We start from the raw sequence: 17,447 nt of genomic DNA, 5'->3' as shown, positions 1-17,447 counted from the left end.
TTTTTGTAATCGTCAGGAAACCATCGGAAAGCGCCGAAGAGAGATTACAAGAGTTGGCAAGAGTTACTGATTTGGAACAAATTCAAGAAATGTTTGAAAGTGTAGATGAGAACATCACTGACGAAAGCAACAACACCATCTTACACGTTGCGTCTTATCACGGAAATGAACATCTTGTTAAATATTTATTAGATCAAGGTGCCCACACTGACGCTCAGAATAATGACGGTCGAATTCCCTTGCATTTGGCATCGCAATTTGGCCACGTCAGTGTGATGAAACTGCTTTTAAACAGGGGAAGCACTAAAATTGAGGATAGATGGGGCTTGACACCTTTACACCGAGCAGCATACAAGGGTCAAAAAGAAGCGGTCGAAGTTCTCTTGGACGCAGGATTTGACCCAAATTTACTCAACAATCATCACTCTACGCCTCTACACAGCGCTGCTCGCGGAGGACACAACGATGTCATCGATCTCTTGATTGGGAAAAATGCAAACGTCGAAGCGGTCAACGTTTACAAAAGAACCTGTTTACATGAAGCAGCCAGACATGGATTCACAGACACTGTTCGTCATTTGGTAAAATTGTGCAAAGATATGGTTGACGCTGTCGATAACGAAGGGCGAACAGCTTTGCATTTATCTGCAGAGAAAAATTATTTTACTGTAGTTCAAACACTAGTAGAAGCCAAGGCTAATATAAGTTTAACTGATAATTACCGAAAGACTGCTTTGGATGTTGCAACCGAAAATAAGCGCAAAGAAATCGTTGAGTATTTGCAGAAACACTCACAGTTTACAATTTAGTTGTTCTTGCTTATACTAGGTTTGTGATCACTATAAGTACTCAAATCAATAATTATTATATTCAAGTTACTAGTTTTTATTATTCTTATAATATAATCAACATCATTAATAGTTATTTATGGTATAAGTGGGTTATTTTAGATATTACCCACGAGTGGTATTTGTAACCAACGAGGGCTTGTCCGAGGAGGTTATTACCTCGAGTGAGTTATACTTAATAACCCACGTATGGCATACAACGCTTTATCCAATATTCGTAAATTTTTATATACCCGTAATACCATTATTAATGTTATTTATCTTACAGGTGGAGTTTTTGAGCTACGTTAGACCATTGTTTTCGGTGACAGAAGTCAAATTTTAATCACAAGTGAGATAAAGTACTCACTAGTGAGTAAATTTGACAGCTGCCATTTAACTTGACATAAATTACTCACAAGCGACTAAATTTGACAGCTGTCATTTTACTTGAATGAAACTTCATTTCTTGGATTTTTTGCAATAATTGCACCTGTAAGATGAAACGTCGTATATCACACGTGATCGAAATGCCATTATGAAACTCGTGAGAAGTGTCCCACTCGTGCGCAAGCGCACTCGTCGGTCAAAATTTTCACTCTTGTATAATGATGCATTTCTATCACTTATAATATAATATACTATTGTTTATAAACAGCAAACAGGGCTTGAAATGTACGTGTTCCAATTTGTAATTTTAAGTTTTATTTCCTTCAAATGGAAATATTTGTGCCAGATGATGCACTAGAATGTAGAATCCAGTCGATTAATGAAGGGACATTTGGTGGGGGAAACTTGCGCGGTCCAAATATCCAACCAATAACAACCACTCTTATTTACTATTAAATGGATCTGGTCGAACCACAGAACGGTAGAGCGAAATAGCCTTGCTGGGCATCCCCACCTGATGATGCCCCTTCACTAATCGACTAGATTCTACTACAATGATGTTATACTTGTTTTTAATCAGCGTGTTTACTTATTTTTATAGTATGTGCGCTTCGTTAAAGTGTGATAAATTGATTGAAACAGTCTAGCGCCCTGTTTATATAATTTTTGTTATATTTCTCTTTTGCAATTTTAATAATATGTTATTCTAAACAAAGAATTCAGGTAAATTGGAAAGCATTTAATATTATTTAAATGGTTTTAAATTTATAAAAATTAAATCAATTTTTACTCATTACCATTTACTATTTAAATAATATTTTTCACGATTTCTGGTTTGTCTGGAACTACATTTTTTTGTTTCCTGTTTTATTTTGATTTTTTTTAATTATACGTTATTGTGCAAAATCTATTTAATTTTGTAAATTTCAGAATAAATGTGCACAGTTTTATAGTTTCACAAAAATATGTCTAAAAAATATCTTCATCTATGTTAGCTCTGCCACATTTTATATTCGCGTGCATTATACACGTACATCTAAAGGCAACTTCGATGAGAATTTTTTTAGACCTACATTATCATATCTTATAAACTTGTCTTGTACTGAATAAAATACACGAAAATGGTAAATTGTCAGTTGTGCAAAAGATTTATTGATAAGATAGTCTTGTGTTCTGAATGTAATGCGTCAGAATAACGAAAACATGAAAACATTCTGGAGATGCACGGCGTTAAATTTTAATATCGCCGAAAATGTAACAGAAAATTTCTGTGAAAATGCTTTCTGTTAGCTGAAGCTTTTCCTCTTAATTCTGTACTATCGATTGCAAACATTTTAGCCTGCCATCAATGCACACATAAATGTCACTTCTAAAGTATTTTTAGGTTATTATACTACTTAACTATTTTAATCTAAAACTAAAGTGCTGCTAGGTTAAAACTGACATGCATTACAGCATGTTAGATGACTGCTGGGAATGGAACGAATGGAGAAGGGTCGTTTGACTTCCTGGCATTGAACCTTCTTGTAAGATCAGTCATTTGACTAGATAGTACTCTAACTTCTTTCATCCACATTTTGAATTAAGAGAATGGAAGGAATTCGTTTAAAAATGTTAAAAACCCCGCTTCCTCGGATGATATTAATATTACTACAGAATATAAACATTAAAACCAGAGTCCTTTTTACCAAATTTAGTAAACATCACCCTAAATCTGCTATTGAAAGATTTAATTTACCACGCGAAAACGGTGGTAGGGGTTTTTCAAATTTAGAAATACTGCAACACAATCAAATTGTTTCACTAAAAAATTATTTCCTCAATAGCTCGTGATAACACCTTTTTTAATGCTTTGGTTTCAGCCGATAAAGGATACACACCTTTAAATTTAAGTGATAATATAATTTCAGATATTGTTGAGCCAAATATCCCTGACACTATAGCAAATATAAAACAGAAGTCTTTACATGGGAGATACTTTAAAGAACTGGAACAGCCAGAAATTAATATTCAGGCTTCTCATTAAGAAATCAAATATTCACCCTGAGACGGAGGGTTTTATATTTGCAATACAAGATCGTGTTATAAATACAAGAAATTATAAAAAACACATATGCCGTTTGCAATCGATAAATGTAGGATTTGCGGAACAAAAGGGGAAACAATTGAACACATCATTTCTTCTTGCACCGTTTTGGCTCAAAGCGAATATAAGAAACGTCATGATATATTCGCTAAAATTATACACATGAATTTAGCTGTTTAATTCAATTTATTAAAGAAGACACAACCACATTATAGTTATAAACCAGAAAGTTGTTTGGAAAATGACAATTACAAATTATATTTTGATCGAACAGTTTTAAGTGGCATTCATATTAAGCATAACAGCATATCTTTTAGATATAGTTGTTCCAAATTCACATAATATACTCGTAACACAGACATATAACACAAAAATTAATAAATTTAAAAATGACTTTGACGACCAAGATTTAATGCTCCCGACTGTACTTATTGTGGGAGCGGATGGACAGAAATTCGTGGGACTTCTTCCATAACTTGTCTCACGTTCGCAACTGCTTCCTCTTTCGCTTTGTAGGACGACCACTAATTTTTCTCCGATCAACTGATCCAGTTGCGCTAAAGACTTGAACACATTTCGTAAAATTATGACGAAAAGTGTTATAAGAAGTTAACACGGCATCGGGAACTTGAAAATTGCCACTCACAGTCAGTGTGGTGCGCGTTACAAAAATATGATTTGATTAAGAACATTTTCTGTGGGAAAACCATTTTACATATAGTCCGTTTTTTTTTATAATCAATTGTCAGTGTCAAAATATGGAAAAACACCAACCTGTATATTAAAAATCTTTGACATTTGGTCCAGTTCTATCTCAGTTTCACCCTAGATTTCTTCTAGATCATTATTGAGGTTATATTGCATGTTTGTGAGTTTGAGACACGTGTTTAATATAAATTTTAATTGTCAAATGTGACATTCGGTGACAATTTCAAAAGTCAATGTTCCAAACGTGATTTATAAAATTCAATGTTTTGAATTATCTGCCAACCTGACAACACTTTGACAATTGATTATAAAAAAACGGACTTTATTTGACAAAACTTTCAAATTTCAAATTGATTTCAAACAAATTGACATTAGTGACACTACATTGTGGTGCCTTCACAATCGACTCTTCAACGCCAACTTCGATGCCAAATTTTAAAAAATACCTTTAGTGTGTACCACTAATTATTAATTATTTTTCGTTTAGGTATCAGAAAACATAACAAGTAATTAATTTTGTCTGAACTTTTGAAAGTTAACTAATTATGACCTTCATCTGAAGGAACAAACAACAACAAACTTAAATGGAGATAATAAAGTCAGATGTTTCAATAATAAATACACAAGGTGTTTCACGAGCCCACATTACCCACATTACCCACATTACATTTTCGAAAAAAGCTGGCTACTGAAATTAAAATATCCGGCTTTTTTTGGAAATATATTGTATATTGTGGGTTGCATTTTAAATCCGTCGGGCTCATTATCTCGAGAAATACCTTGTATTTATGATGAAAAAAACTTGTCGCTAGCGTCTACATTTTAGTTAATTAATAACAACAGCAATTTGTAAATAATTCAAATAAAAGTAAATAGTAAAAGCGAAAATAGTTATGTCCAATATTTTTAAACTAATTTTTTGGAATATATAAAAAAATTAAATTACGAATAATAAATCTAAAATTATCGAGTAGAGATTTATTTTTGCAAAAAAAAATCATTTGACATGAAAATGGATTAAAAAATCTGTTGGTAATTTAAAATCATCTCATCAAAGAGATATATGACACAGATATTTATAAAACATCTATCAAATTATAAAAGATACTAGCTGTAGCCACGGCCACGCGTTGCTGTGGGTCAGTCTGGTTAAATTGAAAAGAAAGAAAAGAGAAGTTAATCCCTTAAAGACCCGGAACTCCTCTCGGACATATTAATTTTGTTATCCTTATTAACGCAGGTAAACGGGCTCTTCTCCATTTCTTCAAATCATTGGAGGTCATGTTTGATTTTTAATTGGACCATCACGATCAAAGATTTGGATAAGAGATGTTATTCCATGCCCTGCTCTGCCGAGTATAATGACGCGGTGCACCATCGTGAAGGTACCACATTTCTTCTCGAATTGCTAGAGAAATTTCCTCGAGTAGTTCGAGCAAAACTTGGTTTAAAAAAAGAAAATAATCGATAACCGACACGAATTTTTTCTTCTGAAACTAAAATGCAATCTTCACGTTGGCCAAGAACACACTTATTTCGAAACGCCCGAAATGGCGAAGATGCTGCACAATATCTGCAAAGGATCATTAAATTTCTTCATAAAATATCCAAAAAGGATTCCTTTCGTATTTACCACAATTTACCACAATTATGTTTACTAGTAGGAGGATGTAGGACATAATTATGTAGATAATAAAAAAATTAAATATCCAAGAAACTGGAATAATTATTTAATTTTTAATTTTACTTTAAACTTTTATTTTAGGAATCTTCTCAAATCATTATACCTAGTGGCCCAACGTAAATTATTCACAACAACAGATTTACGTTACAAATGTCGAAATAGATCCATTTTAATATCCTAAGGCACACATGACAGTGACAAACTCAGCAGTGCAACTTCTCCCTTTTGGCAAAGTGGACACTCTCTGGCGAACTATTATAGCGAACAGGTGTTGAATGACATATCATTTTAAAGCGATTTATATTGTCTTTACAACAATACCAAACATTTTGGGATTTACTCACTACATATTATTAGAAGAATTACTCAGGGAACAATGGTAAACTGATACATCATTTTAGAACTACATATTTAAATTGTCTATAAATAAAACAGTACCACAATTTATTTACTGAGGGGGTTATTCACGAAACTCGGTAAGGCTCGATAAGGCGTTGCAAATTCAAAACCATGACAACCGATATTGTTGAAGTATTGTATTTGCCGTTTCGTTAACGATTTGCAAATTTGCAAAGTTTCGTGAATCTCCCCCTGTGTAGGTAACATTATTAAATTTTCAAAATGAAGCATTTGCCTACATACAATAAGAAAATCCTTGTTCAGATGCACATCTAACAATTTGCTGTACTTACAGTAAATATTAGAAAAAGATGAAAACCATTTACATTTCAATCATCAGCATTCTATTCTCTGATGCTACATAAACATCAATAAAATGATGATACTATTGTAAAGAGAATTTAAAATGCTTTAAAATGAAAGAGGATGGTAAGGCTGATGGGAAGATGACATTGCGCCACTGGGTTTGTCACTATTATCTACAGGGTGTTAGGGAATGGTCTCCCAAGAATTTCAGGGTGAATTTGTGCGGAAAAATGTTGTCGAAAACCTTAATACAATTTTTTCCTAACATGAATAGTTTTCTCAAAAATAAAAATTTAAAATGGTGCCCCACTGTTTGGGAGCTTTAACACCATTTTATTGTTGTGATAATTAAATAAATAATTAACGTTTTGTAATGAACGTTAATTGCTTAGCAACCAAAAACAACAATGCCTTTGTCAGATTTTATTGAGTACCTACTGTCACAATGACGTTTCGGTTTTACATATTTCCCTTGGATAATATCTCATCAAAAACTACCAGACTGCATTTTTTATTGCCAAAATCAATACAACATTCAAGATAATTATCTGCATTCACTACAAACTTGAGGTGAGTCTCCTTTTATTGTTGCAAAGAAGTGATATTATTTCTGCAGCTTTATTTGTGGTACCATATCTCCATCAACCTCTAAAGGGATTTGAAATCGAGCACCGACCACCAACTAATAAGATTCATTAATTTCTGTGTAACTTTATTTATTTGTATTGAAAAAATTCATAATAAATGTTCAAAATATCCTCCCTTTGCTCTAATTCAAGCATTAGCATTCCTTAGGACAACAGCATTGGCATTTCCGTTACATTCCTCACACACAAAATGCATATCTGCATACTCCTCGATAGAATATTTTGGCACTGTAAACGACTGTGATTTTTGCAAGCGACCGATAAAAATTAGATCAAGTCAAAGTGTAGATTTTGACAGTAGTCAATTTCGAATCGTTACCACGCAATCATTTTTAAATCTAAACATTTTTCGTGAACAAAGCAATATTTCAGCAGTCCCAAAACAGAAGGGAACAATTCTATTTTCAGAAAACGGTTCAATTTATCCAAAAACGGTATAAAGATTTTCGACCACATTTTCTCTGATAAACTCACCCTGAAATTTTTGGGAGACCGTTCCCTAACACCCTGTATAGTCTTTGCCAAAACCAAATAACCACCAACACTGCATTCTACCCAGAAAATCAACCGGCAACGTTGTGTACTTAAATTTGATTGGTCTAGCATTTTAGTAATATCAAAATTGCCATTATACACTTAGTGTAATTTTGTTTTCACCAACTTAATTCAACAGGTGGTGGTTATTTGGGTTTGGCACAGCCTATATGTGTTCCTATCATCGTCAAAATTAACATATTTCAAAATTTTTCCCCGAAATCTGTAGTTTTCAAAATAAAACAGGTGGATTCCTTTCCTTGGTCCACCCTGTGTATCAATTATTAACGTCTAGAGTAATTTTTATTATTATTATTTCTAATACTTCTCCTTGGCATGTTTACACCGCAAAACTCTCCGAATCAAGGACGCTGTTGTCCTCTAACAAAATACTTGATTCTTGTTCTTTTTACGAATACATAAATTGGGTTTCTTCTCAAAACATATTTCATTTCATAGTGACAGCAGTTGTAAAACAGATTCTGAACTTTGATTTAAATAAATGAATATCGTCATGAAGGAAAATAATTTGAACGTCAGTAGTGTTCTGTTTCATTTATCATCAGTTGTGTTAGTGTTGTTTGTTATAAATTATTGTTGGAAAAGAAGAAAATTGTACTATCATGCTGCAAAGTTGAAGGGACCTTTTGCTTTACCATTTTTGGGAAGCATTCATCATATCGTCAAAGGTCCAGATGGTAAATCAATGTGAGAGTATTAGAAAGTAAATACTTAAGTAACTTTTCTTTTAAGCATTTTATACTAAAACAATGGAATTGGCGGAGAAATGTGGACCAATTGGAAAAGTCTGGCTGGGTCCTTATTTATTCATTGTAGTTTCCGATTTAGACGTTGTAGAATATGCTATGAAGCATTGTCTTGCTAAAGGGTCGTTGTACAATTTACTTGGCCAGTTGTTTGGTAATGGATTACTGACTGCACCAAGTACGTAATTTAAGAGTAACATAATTAGTAGTTACTGTAAAAGAATTTGAAAATGAGTACTTAAATGTAATTTTTTTAGTATCATTTAATTCTTTAATGAAAAATCTAGATGTCACATTAAATGAGTTCGTGCGTAAATTGGGCCTATTTTGACACAAGTTGACCATTTTAAAACGCGAGTGAAACGAGCGTATTAAGGGCCCACGAGTGCCAAAAACGGCCCAATTTACACACGAACGAGTTGAGTACAACGTTTTTTTGTTCGACGAGCCCCTTAAAGGTTCCAAATCGCTTAAAATCTTTAAAATTAGCTTGACGTTTCGTTTTGACAAGTCGTGACATTTATCAAAATCCTTTCACACAGGAGGAAATTCTCAAATTCTGACAGTGTCGAACCAAAATAGTAGTTTATTTGACGAGTTTGTGTGTAAATTGGGCCTTTTTTGGCACGCGTTTTAAAGGCCCACGAGTGCCAAAAAAGTTCTCGTGTAATTATAAGTGAAAAAATTTATGTCAAAATGAAACGTCACATTTATTAGGTCAACTCGGTGGATTGTCAAGTCGAATACAATTTGTGGTCTAATTTTTTCTTCAAAATTTGCCATTTAAGACATGAGTAGCTTTTGCTTTTGGAAAATTACACTCGTCTCCTTCGTCGACTCGTGTAATTTTCGTTGCAAAAGCTACTCATGTCTTAAATGACAAATTTTGTCGGAAAAAATTAGACCACTTATTGTATTATACCGGGAGTATTATGAAAAACCTTTGGTGCTATAACTTCCTTATTTTTTATCCGATTTTAATAAATGATATGTCAAACAAATTCGTTTTAAATGGGCTACAATTTGAATTGATTCAATATTTGTTCTGGAGTTCTGTTTTTGACAAATGATAGTCAACTTTTTTTTTCAAATAGCACTATTAACGATTTTTATTTTCAATATGAAAATGTATAGAAACAAAATCAGTAATAAAAGTGCATTCTAATTTTGCAAAGTGACTAAGACAGCTATGGACATTCAAGACAATGTCTCCGGCCGATAACAGAAATGATTTAGTAAAAAGAATCGTAGCAGTATGTGAACAAATACAAACATTTGCTATAATAAAGTTATGGTCACTTAATTTTTGGAAATTCTATTTTTTTTTTTTTTATTAAAAACAAATTTTTGATTTTAATGTTTGTGTATTCAGAAGATAAACATCTATCAGAATAAAAATAAAACAGTGCAACTTAAAAAAACAAAGTTAGCTGCGGTCTGTCAAAAAATATAATGTGAAAAAAAATTATAGCATGTCGGGCTATAGTGTTTCTAAAACGATTTTGTTTGACGTATCACTTGTTAAAATCGAATAAAAAATAAGGAAGGTATAGCACCAAAGGTTTTTCATAATACACTCGTTATGTGAAAAAAAAACTCAAAAACTGTGTAACTAAGAATTAAATGTTCCGAATTGCCATCCCCCAGCTTGTTGACAGCAAATTCCTCCTGGACAATAATGTCCAGTCATCACTCCAAAATAAATGACTGCTTGGAATTTTATCTGGTACTTTTTAAAAATTAAAATTAATCCGTTCAAAGATTTTTTTGAAAAAAATGTTTAATTTTTAATGAATTTATTTCATACTTTTGGCTCTCATTGTACAGGTATATACCAGTATTATGTATACTTTAATATTTTTGTCAAAATGTTAATTCTGTTTCAGTTTCAACATGGAGAACTCATAGAAAAATAATTAATCAAACATTTAAAAAAACCATTTTGAATTCATATTTTGACATCTTTGTGGGACGTTCAAATGAATTAATTGTTAACCTGAAAAAGAACTACATTAATTGTGAAACAAACATTTTTCAACGATATTACGAATCTACATTTAAAATTGTTTGTGGTTAGTTAGCATTGTGCAATTATATTAGAAGAGAATTTGATCTAAAGTGTTATTATTGTAGACACATGTATGGGGGTAGATTCGGCCGATCTCAATCATCAAAACGAATATTTGTCGTGGATTACTGAGTAAACAAAATTAACCATAATTGTCCACAGAGTTTTAACTTAATTATTTTAGAGTCATGTCTCACGCAGCGAACCGTTGCTTTAATCCAATATTACAAATTAATCTTGTGTGGAGGTTGTTTGGATATGAGAAAAGATCGAAGCAGCTTTGTGGAATGATTTATGCTTACGTCAGAAAGGCAAGTACAAAAGACGTTTTAATAATTTATTTGTTCAATGAATTACTTTTAGATTCTTGAAAGAAAAAAAATGTCTAATAACAATATAGTTGCCGATAGTTGCAATAATAATAATTATTTAAGTAACTTAATGAAAGTTACTGAAAAAGAGGGTAAATGGACCGACGAAGAAATGATGGAAGAAATACAAACGATGATTTTTGGAGGAAGCGACACATCAGCTATCATATTAAGTTTTGCCACTGTAATGTTAGCCATGCACCAAGGTATTCAAGAAAAACTTTTCAAAGAGATGTGCGACATCTTTGGAAATACCGACAGAGATCCTACATTGGATGATTTAACTCGAATGGACTATTTGGAACGTGTTATTAAAGAAACCATGAGATTATTTCCAATAGCTCCTGTTCTCGTGAGACAGGTTCACGAAGATATTAAAATACGTAAGTTTTTCAACGCTTTCAATTACTGAACTGTAATGAATATGTTGTAGGTGACATTGTCATCCCCCAAGGTAGCGAATTATTAATTCCTGTACATTTTATACATAGGAATCCAAAACATTGGCCAGATCCACTAAAATTTGATCCTGACAGATTTCTGCCAGAGGAAATTGAAAAAAGACCTCGTTATTGTTATATGCCCTTTAGCATTCCTCCGAGAAATTGTATTGGTAAAACATTTTCCATTAAAATTTTTCATGTTTTACATTTTTTCATTTTTTCAGGGCTGTCATTTGCCATGATGTCAATGAAAGTTTCTTTATCAAACATTATAAGAAATTTCCGAATTATTTCAACTCAGCACAAATCTGTTGAAAGTATTAAACTTCGTATCAACATAGTAATTGCTAGTAAGGATGGCTACGGAGTAACTCTTAAACCTAGAAAATAATAATTTGAAAATGTTTTTATTAACAATATTTTTAAGTTAAAAATCATATTATCGATTGTAAATTTTCACTTATAATATCCCTAGTGCATTGATTATTCTCATGCATTTCCAAAACGTAATTAGCCCTCGTGTTCCACTCGGGCTAATTAATACGTTTTAGAAATGCATTCAAAAAAATTTCCGGATATTAATCAATGCACGAGGGCATATTCGGTAAGAAAATCGTAACGACACAAATCCTAAAAAAAAGTAATCTGAATCACGTGTTGTTCTTAATTCTAATACAACTTCAAGTAGTTCTGATGTATTTTCCAGAGGGAATGTTCATTACAATAATTGTATATTTAATTTTAAGTGATTTGTTTTAATTTTTTTATCTGTATGTTGAATAATAATTGTATAATTTAATAAACATCTTTGACAGCAAAAAATTTCCACTTATTAATCACAGTTAGGTTGGTCTACCTACAAAAAATTTCCAAGAATTTTTTTTGTTGTCATGGTTATGGCTCGTGAACTAATTTTTCTATTGGTCATTAATGAGTGTCGTACGATTTTCTCTTTAATTTTATATAATAATTAAATGGATGATTTTCATACACCTTTTGCATTATTAGTATTTCATTTTATAAATTCTATAATTCTAAGAGGCGAAGCCATTTTAAAACTCACCAGTTTACTTTTATCTAATCATATAATCAGGGCTCCTCTGTGAGAAGAACGAGATGAATAAATTCAACATCTTGAAAAGACAATTCAACAGTTTGACGTAACACTGCTCCAAGATATCGATCAAGATTTTGTTAGAGATAAATGGTGTTATTCAAACAGACAGAGAAATTTGGTTGAAGACTGGGCCAGAAAGAATAAACTGCTGCAAAGTAGGAGTCAAGACATAAGATGAACAACAGAAAGAACTGTTATGCTATCTCAAGGAAAATTTGTTGTTTGTAGCTATTACCAAAAATTGTGCCGAGATGATCTACCGCATAATTAACTTATGTAAATCTGCAGAAAATGTCAAATTAAAATTCGTCTTTATAGGAGAAAGAATTGTTAACAAAAATTTAGAATAGTGGAGTAGTTTTGGCAATTTGATCTAAAATCAAGTCAACAGCTTTACCACAATATGATGACCTCCTGTAAAATATCTCTTCAAGGACGAAAAGCTGAAACTCTTGCAACACTCGGAAATAGATTTGTCATACATTTAGATGAATTTATAACCCCAAATTAACTGTTTCGAATGTTACAAGATGATCTCTCAGTTGGACAAGCAACTGAAAAAATATCAGGATATTACATACCTACCACGCATATTGTTGAAAGAAGAATTTAGTAACAAATGTCTGCCAGAAATGTATGAACAAAAATTGTACTTGTACAATGCAATGGAAAATCTAAAATATTCAAGAAAACATTGAAAAGTGAATTTCCAAATTTGAAGATTTTAGATTTCCAACAAAATCCTCGAGACTACACCAAATCATTTGTTATTTTATTCGATAAAAAATTTAACAAACAATGAAATTCCATCTTTCATTTAAAACTGACTGACAACAATAAACTTGCGTGGATGGATAATAAAATTATAGCAGAAGAGTTGCTTATTCTCGACAAACAAGTCGCTAGTTTTTCAAAAAGTCGTCATCTACTACAATGTTTTGGAGTATTTATTTGGCTGCAACAACAAAATCGATCAAGCAATTCTACAATATTTTGCAAAAAGTAGAGAAATTTTATTTCTCTTTGACGGATTAGATGAGTTGAATAGTGTGATCAATACAATGAAGGAACTTAAAGATGAAGGTTATAAAATCTGGATATTCTGCACAAAATATTTGGAAAAGACTTGACGTGAGTTACAAATACAGGGTGGTCCCGATATAACCTGCCAGAAGAAATCCAGTAATAGATGATGATGAATAGAACTCATACACTAAAAATGTTTCTAATAAAAGTCTTTTCGTTTTCGAGATAAAAATTATTGAAAATTTGATCAAAATTTGCTGTACGCTAATAAGTTAATCGGTTTTAAAAAGGTAATTCTGGTTGCTTGGCTGCAACTTCTTTAGCAACGGTACCTGTAACACCTATGACATTTGTCAATTTTAATTTTAAATTTGCGAATCCTTCAAAAAGTTATGAAATTCACAAAACAAGAATACGCCAATTTGCATTTACTCTATGGCAAAGCACGTGGTAATTCAAGAGCCGCAAGGCGACTATATGGCGAGCGTTATCCTGAAGGAGTCCTTCCGTCCCGTTGTACTTTTGTGGAGCTACATCTCTAATTATGTGAGGCTGGTACTGACTGATTCCAATACGATGGTGTTCCCGATCCTCCATTTAACCCCTCTGGATTTTAATTTTTGGAGCCACACGAACGATTTGGAATATTGTCACTATTTTTTTTTCTATCGTTTGGTTTTTGCAACATTGTCACTATTTTTTTTTTATCGTTTGGTTTTTGCACATCAAGAAATCCATGGTTAGCAACGGACCTTTCTTTTTTTTAATTTGTTATTCTAAAAAAAATCTTGCCTGTCAGAAAACAGAGACGCTAACCTGTGCCGTATCTGAAGTGGTTATTTACCGTCTGTTTAGAATTACCGCGCCTTGTACCCTGCAGCTCCATTTGGAGGATCTTACGGATATAGGCATTAGAGGTATGTGTCTCTCGCATAAAATCACCGCGCCCTCACGATACTCTTTTAGGCATTGACCATCATCAGCAGTCTTGGGCACAATAGAGCGAATATTCTGGTTTTCCAGTCGATAACTATCCGTTGGGTATTTTCTCTGCCAAGAGGTATATGCGGATGATGTTAGATATCGCCTCTTTACAGCAGATTTTTTTATTTTGTAGAATATCCCAACAACCTCAGCCCTAACAACCTCAGTCCAACAAATCTCGACTATCCCGACTATCTCGACAATTCCAACAAATTCCAACAATCTCAATAATCTCGATCATCTTGCCGACTTACGAATCTCGCCACGACTTGCAGCAATCGCTATAACCGAGGAGCTAAGTTCACCTGCACTAGGAGGAACGGCAAGCAAATGACCAAACAATTCCCATAATTTCAACTTTGTCACTACCCTTTTTCCAACCGCTCCTTCAGAGCAACCTTACCGTAGCCTTTCATATTTTACTGACTAATCATTTCGTTATACATACTAATAATTCTGTAAGAGCCTTGATAGCTATCAACCTCCGCGTTTAATCTATAATCATTAATTGTGCATATCAGTAATTTAACGCTTAGTAACAACTAATTCACTAATAAATCCAAGTTCGAGGACCCCCCTCTCCAACTACGTTGTTTATATTTTAACTTTATAGTAATTAACATCATCTGGCCTAGTTTGAGTCCCTACCTGCGGAGGTACCTCATCGAACCCAGCTCTACCGCGGGTGGCGCCCTAACCACCACCAAACGAGCTAGCCAAATTATGCCCTTTTGGCCAGATTGTACCGTGGCAATATGAAGTTGAAATAAATAACGGGTGACTATTAAAATTTTCACTTAGGGTTGGCTATGGATCATTCTTTGTTTTCCGTTGCACCTTAGACACTGACAAGTTTGACATTTCAATAAATATTTCTTCTCTTAATTTGGTTATGTTTCAATTGTACTGACTGACATTTGTCGTTCGTTCTTGCGTGTGTCTAAAGTAACAGAAAAATAAAAACTCGTTCAAAGCCAACTCCAAGTGAAAATTTTAATAGTCACCCGTTACAAAACGCCAACTCCAGAAACGCGTAACAGACGCCGCGAGCCAGATTTGTAAAAACCCAGAAATGCTGAATTCTGTTTATGAAAATTGGTATCGGCACGGCGTACTCAAATGTGCATAAATGCCAACAGAAGGCATACACAGAACATTTGTTATAAAATAATTTTTCTAGTCTTGTTTCCAGTTACCTTTCAATAGTTAGTAGATATTCTCAGTTAGAGTTGAAAGTACGAATATGTAAAATGTTAATAAATGTATTCAATACATTATTTTGGCTGTTTAACCACAATTAAGACGATACTCTTATTACACAGTTCTTCCACAATTTTGTACAGATTTGTCAGATTTGAGATTTGTCATAAACGATTCAAGTACCTATGTTCAGGGATGGGCGGTGTCGACAATTTGTGTCGACTATGTCATTGTCGACGCGTCGACAATTAGCTAGATGTCGACAAATTAGGAGCTGTCAACAATGTCGACAATGTCAACAATGTCGAGATTCCGATAATTAAAGTTTTAATTGCATTCAGAAAACATCCTTACTCTCGAAATAAAAATTTAAGAAAAGTGACGGTTTTAAATGCACTCTATGTAAATTAAAAAAAAAAATCCAAAACAATCAAATCGAACATGGTCCGCATTAACAATTTGGTTAATTTGGAAATAATGCTAAAGCTGAGTACGGTTGGTCAATAAGGAGGATTGTGCCAAATTTATACAATTACCTATCATTTAAGAAACCAAATACGAAAGTCATTTTTACCGTTATGTTTTAAAATTATATTCTTAGAAAAGTTTTCGCTACGGGACTGCGGCCGGTCGGGTTCGAGTTAGGTAGAAAATTTCAAGGCAAAACCGAACACCTGGCAGCTTCAAAAAATTGCACCCTTTAAGGCTCCAAATTGTTGTAAACAACACCGACCCAAACAAAGCCGAGTATGACACTTTTATCCAATGTTTAGCAGTGCAGCAGTTGTGCTGCACACTTTCAAGATATAGGATATTTAGCTGACTCTGAAGGCCGATCTAATAAAACTATAATATTCACCACATACAGGGAGAGGCATTGTGTAGGTGTATTTCCCAAAGTATTACAATTAAATCTGAATTTACTAAGAACGATCCCTGTAATTGAGGAAAGGACTGTGAGTTCGGAGTTTCTACCTGATTTGACAAGAATTATGAATGAGACAAAAATGACCCTTATGGCAAAACATTTTTAAGGTAAAATTACAATGAAACAGTCGGTACCAACATCTTCATCTGGTGTCCCATCGGTTTATTAGTCTGGCCTTCAGTCACATAAATATCCTTAAAAATGCAACACCGAGAAAACAATTTGCAGACCCTTTGACGGCTTTCAATTAGTTGTTCTCCGATGCCACCCGGCACCCGCACAAAGCTTCCGTATTTACATAGTTGCCTGTCTACGTATGACACTTATCACAGCTAATATGAAGTACGAGTAGGAGCAATTGTATTAAAAAAATAGCTGTTCACGATTGATTTAAACACGCAGTAGGCCAAGATATTTTTTTGTTAGTTTGGCGTCAGGTCTCGTCATATGACCTTTCGTTATTAAATATTCGTCTTGTTGTCAATTCCGTAATTGATTTTTTCTACTTTGCGTTCGTACTGATGATACTGTGTTGCGTATCGTAATAGGAAAAGGCGTGATATAATAATAATACTAAAAATAGTGAAATTTATTTTTTTAATTTTGACGGATACTGTGGTGTCGCGGCAGACCGCAGACGTGACCTTGGGTGGAATCCTTCAACTTTAAGGGTTTTAAATTTTAAATTATTTTTTTCATTGAAAAAGTGGCAAAGTAGAAAAAATATTGTATGACATCTAGTTTATAAGGCATTTTATCGCACTTACTCCTTTAGGGCACTCCTCGCAAGCTCGTCGTGCTCTAAAACCGTGCGTGCGATAAAATGCTTCTTATAAGACTCGTGTCATAATATACTATAGTACAATTCAATTATAACCTAAAATAAATTTATTATGCTAAATCACAATATTGATTATTGATTGCCAACTTAAATGTCAGATTTTCATAGACATTTCGAATTT

General features: G+C 33.3%; 2 protein-coding genes and 2 long non-coding RNA genes across 5 annotated transcripts in view; all 4 read left to right on the top strand.

Annotated features, from left to right (window-relative positions):
• LOC138127672 (ankyrin repeat domain-containing protein 50-like) overlaps window positions 1-2,352 on the top strand; it is a 34,397-nt gene extending 32,045 nt beyond the window's left edge. For both annotated transcript variants that reach the window (XM_069043728.1, XM_069043727.1), the window contains exon 3: window positions 17-2,352. In XM_069043728.1, coding sequence (XP_068899829.1) covers window positions 17-809 — 793 coding nt within the window. In that variant the 3' untranslated portion in view covers window positions 810-2,352. The remainder of the gene's footprint in view (window positions 1-16) is intronic.
• Window positions 2,353-10,237: 7,885 nt separating this feature from the next.
• Window positions 10,238-10,729, top strand: LOC138128075 (uncharacterized). Its single transcript, XR_011158523.1, has 3 exons — window positions 10,238-10,420; window positions 10,482-10,548; window positions 10,601-10,729. It is a non-coding gene; the product is annotated as an uncharacterized lncRNA (long non-coding RNA).
• Window positions 10,730-10,857: 128 nt separating this feature from the next.
• On the top strand, window positions 10,858-11,621 carry LOC138129407 (cytochrome P450 4C1-like). Its single transcript, XM_069045699.1, has 3 exons — window positions 10,858-11,170; window positions 11,221-11,400; window positions 11,455-11,621. Exons 1-3 carry the CDS (start codon window positions 10,858-10,860, stop codon window positions 11,619-11,621), a joined length of 660 nt encoding a protein of 219 aa, XP_068901800.1.
• A 2,594-nt stretch (window positions 11,622-14,215) lies between these two features.
• LOC138128737 (uncharacterized) lies at window positions 14,216-14,942 on the top strand. Its single transcript, XR_011158888.1, has 2 exons — window positions 14,216-14,290; window positions 14,340-14,942. It is a non-coding gene; the product is annotated as an uncharacterized lncRNA (long non-coding RNA).
• Window positions 14,943-17,447: the final 2,505 nt, after the last annotated feature.

Source organism: Tenebrio molitor, chromosome 4 (genome assembly GCF_963966145.1).
Source record: "Tenebrio molitor chromosome 4, icTenMoli1.1, whole genome shotgun sequence".
NCBI classification, from domain to species: domain Eukaryota; kingdom Metazoa; phylum Arthropoda; class Insecta; order Coleoptera; family Tenebrionidae; genus Tenebrio; species Tenebrio molitor.
Note: the sequence above shows the minus strand (reverse complement) of the source record. Positions and strands in the feature narration are given on the sequence as shown.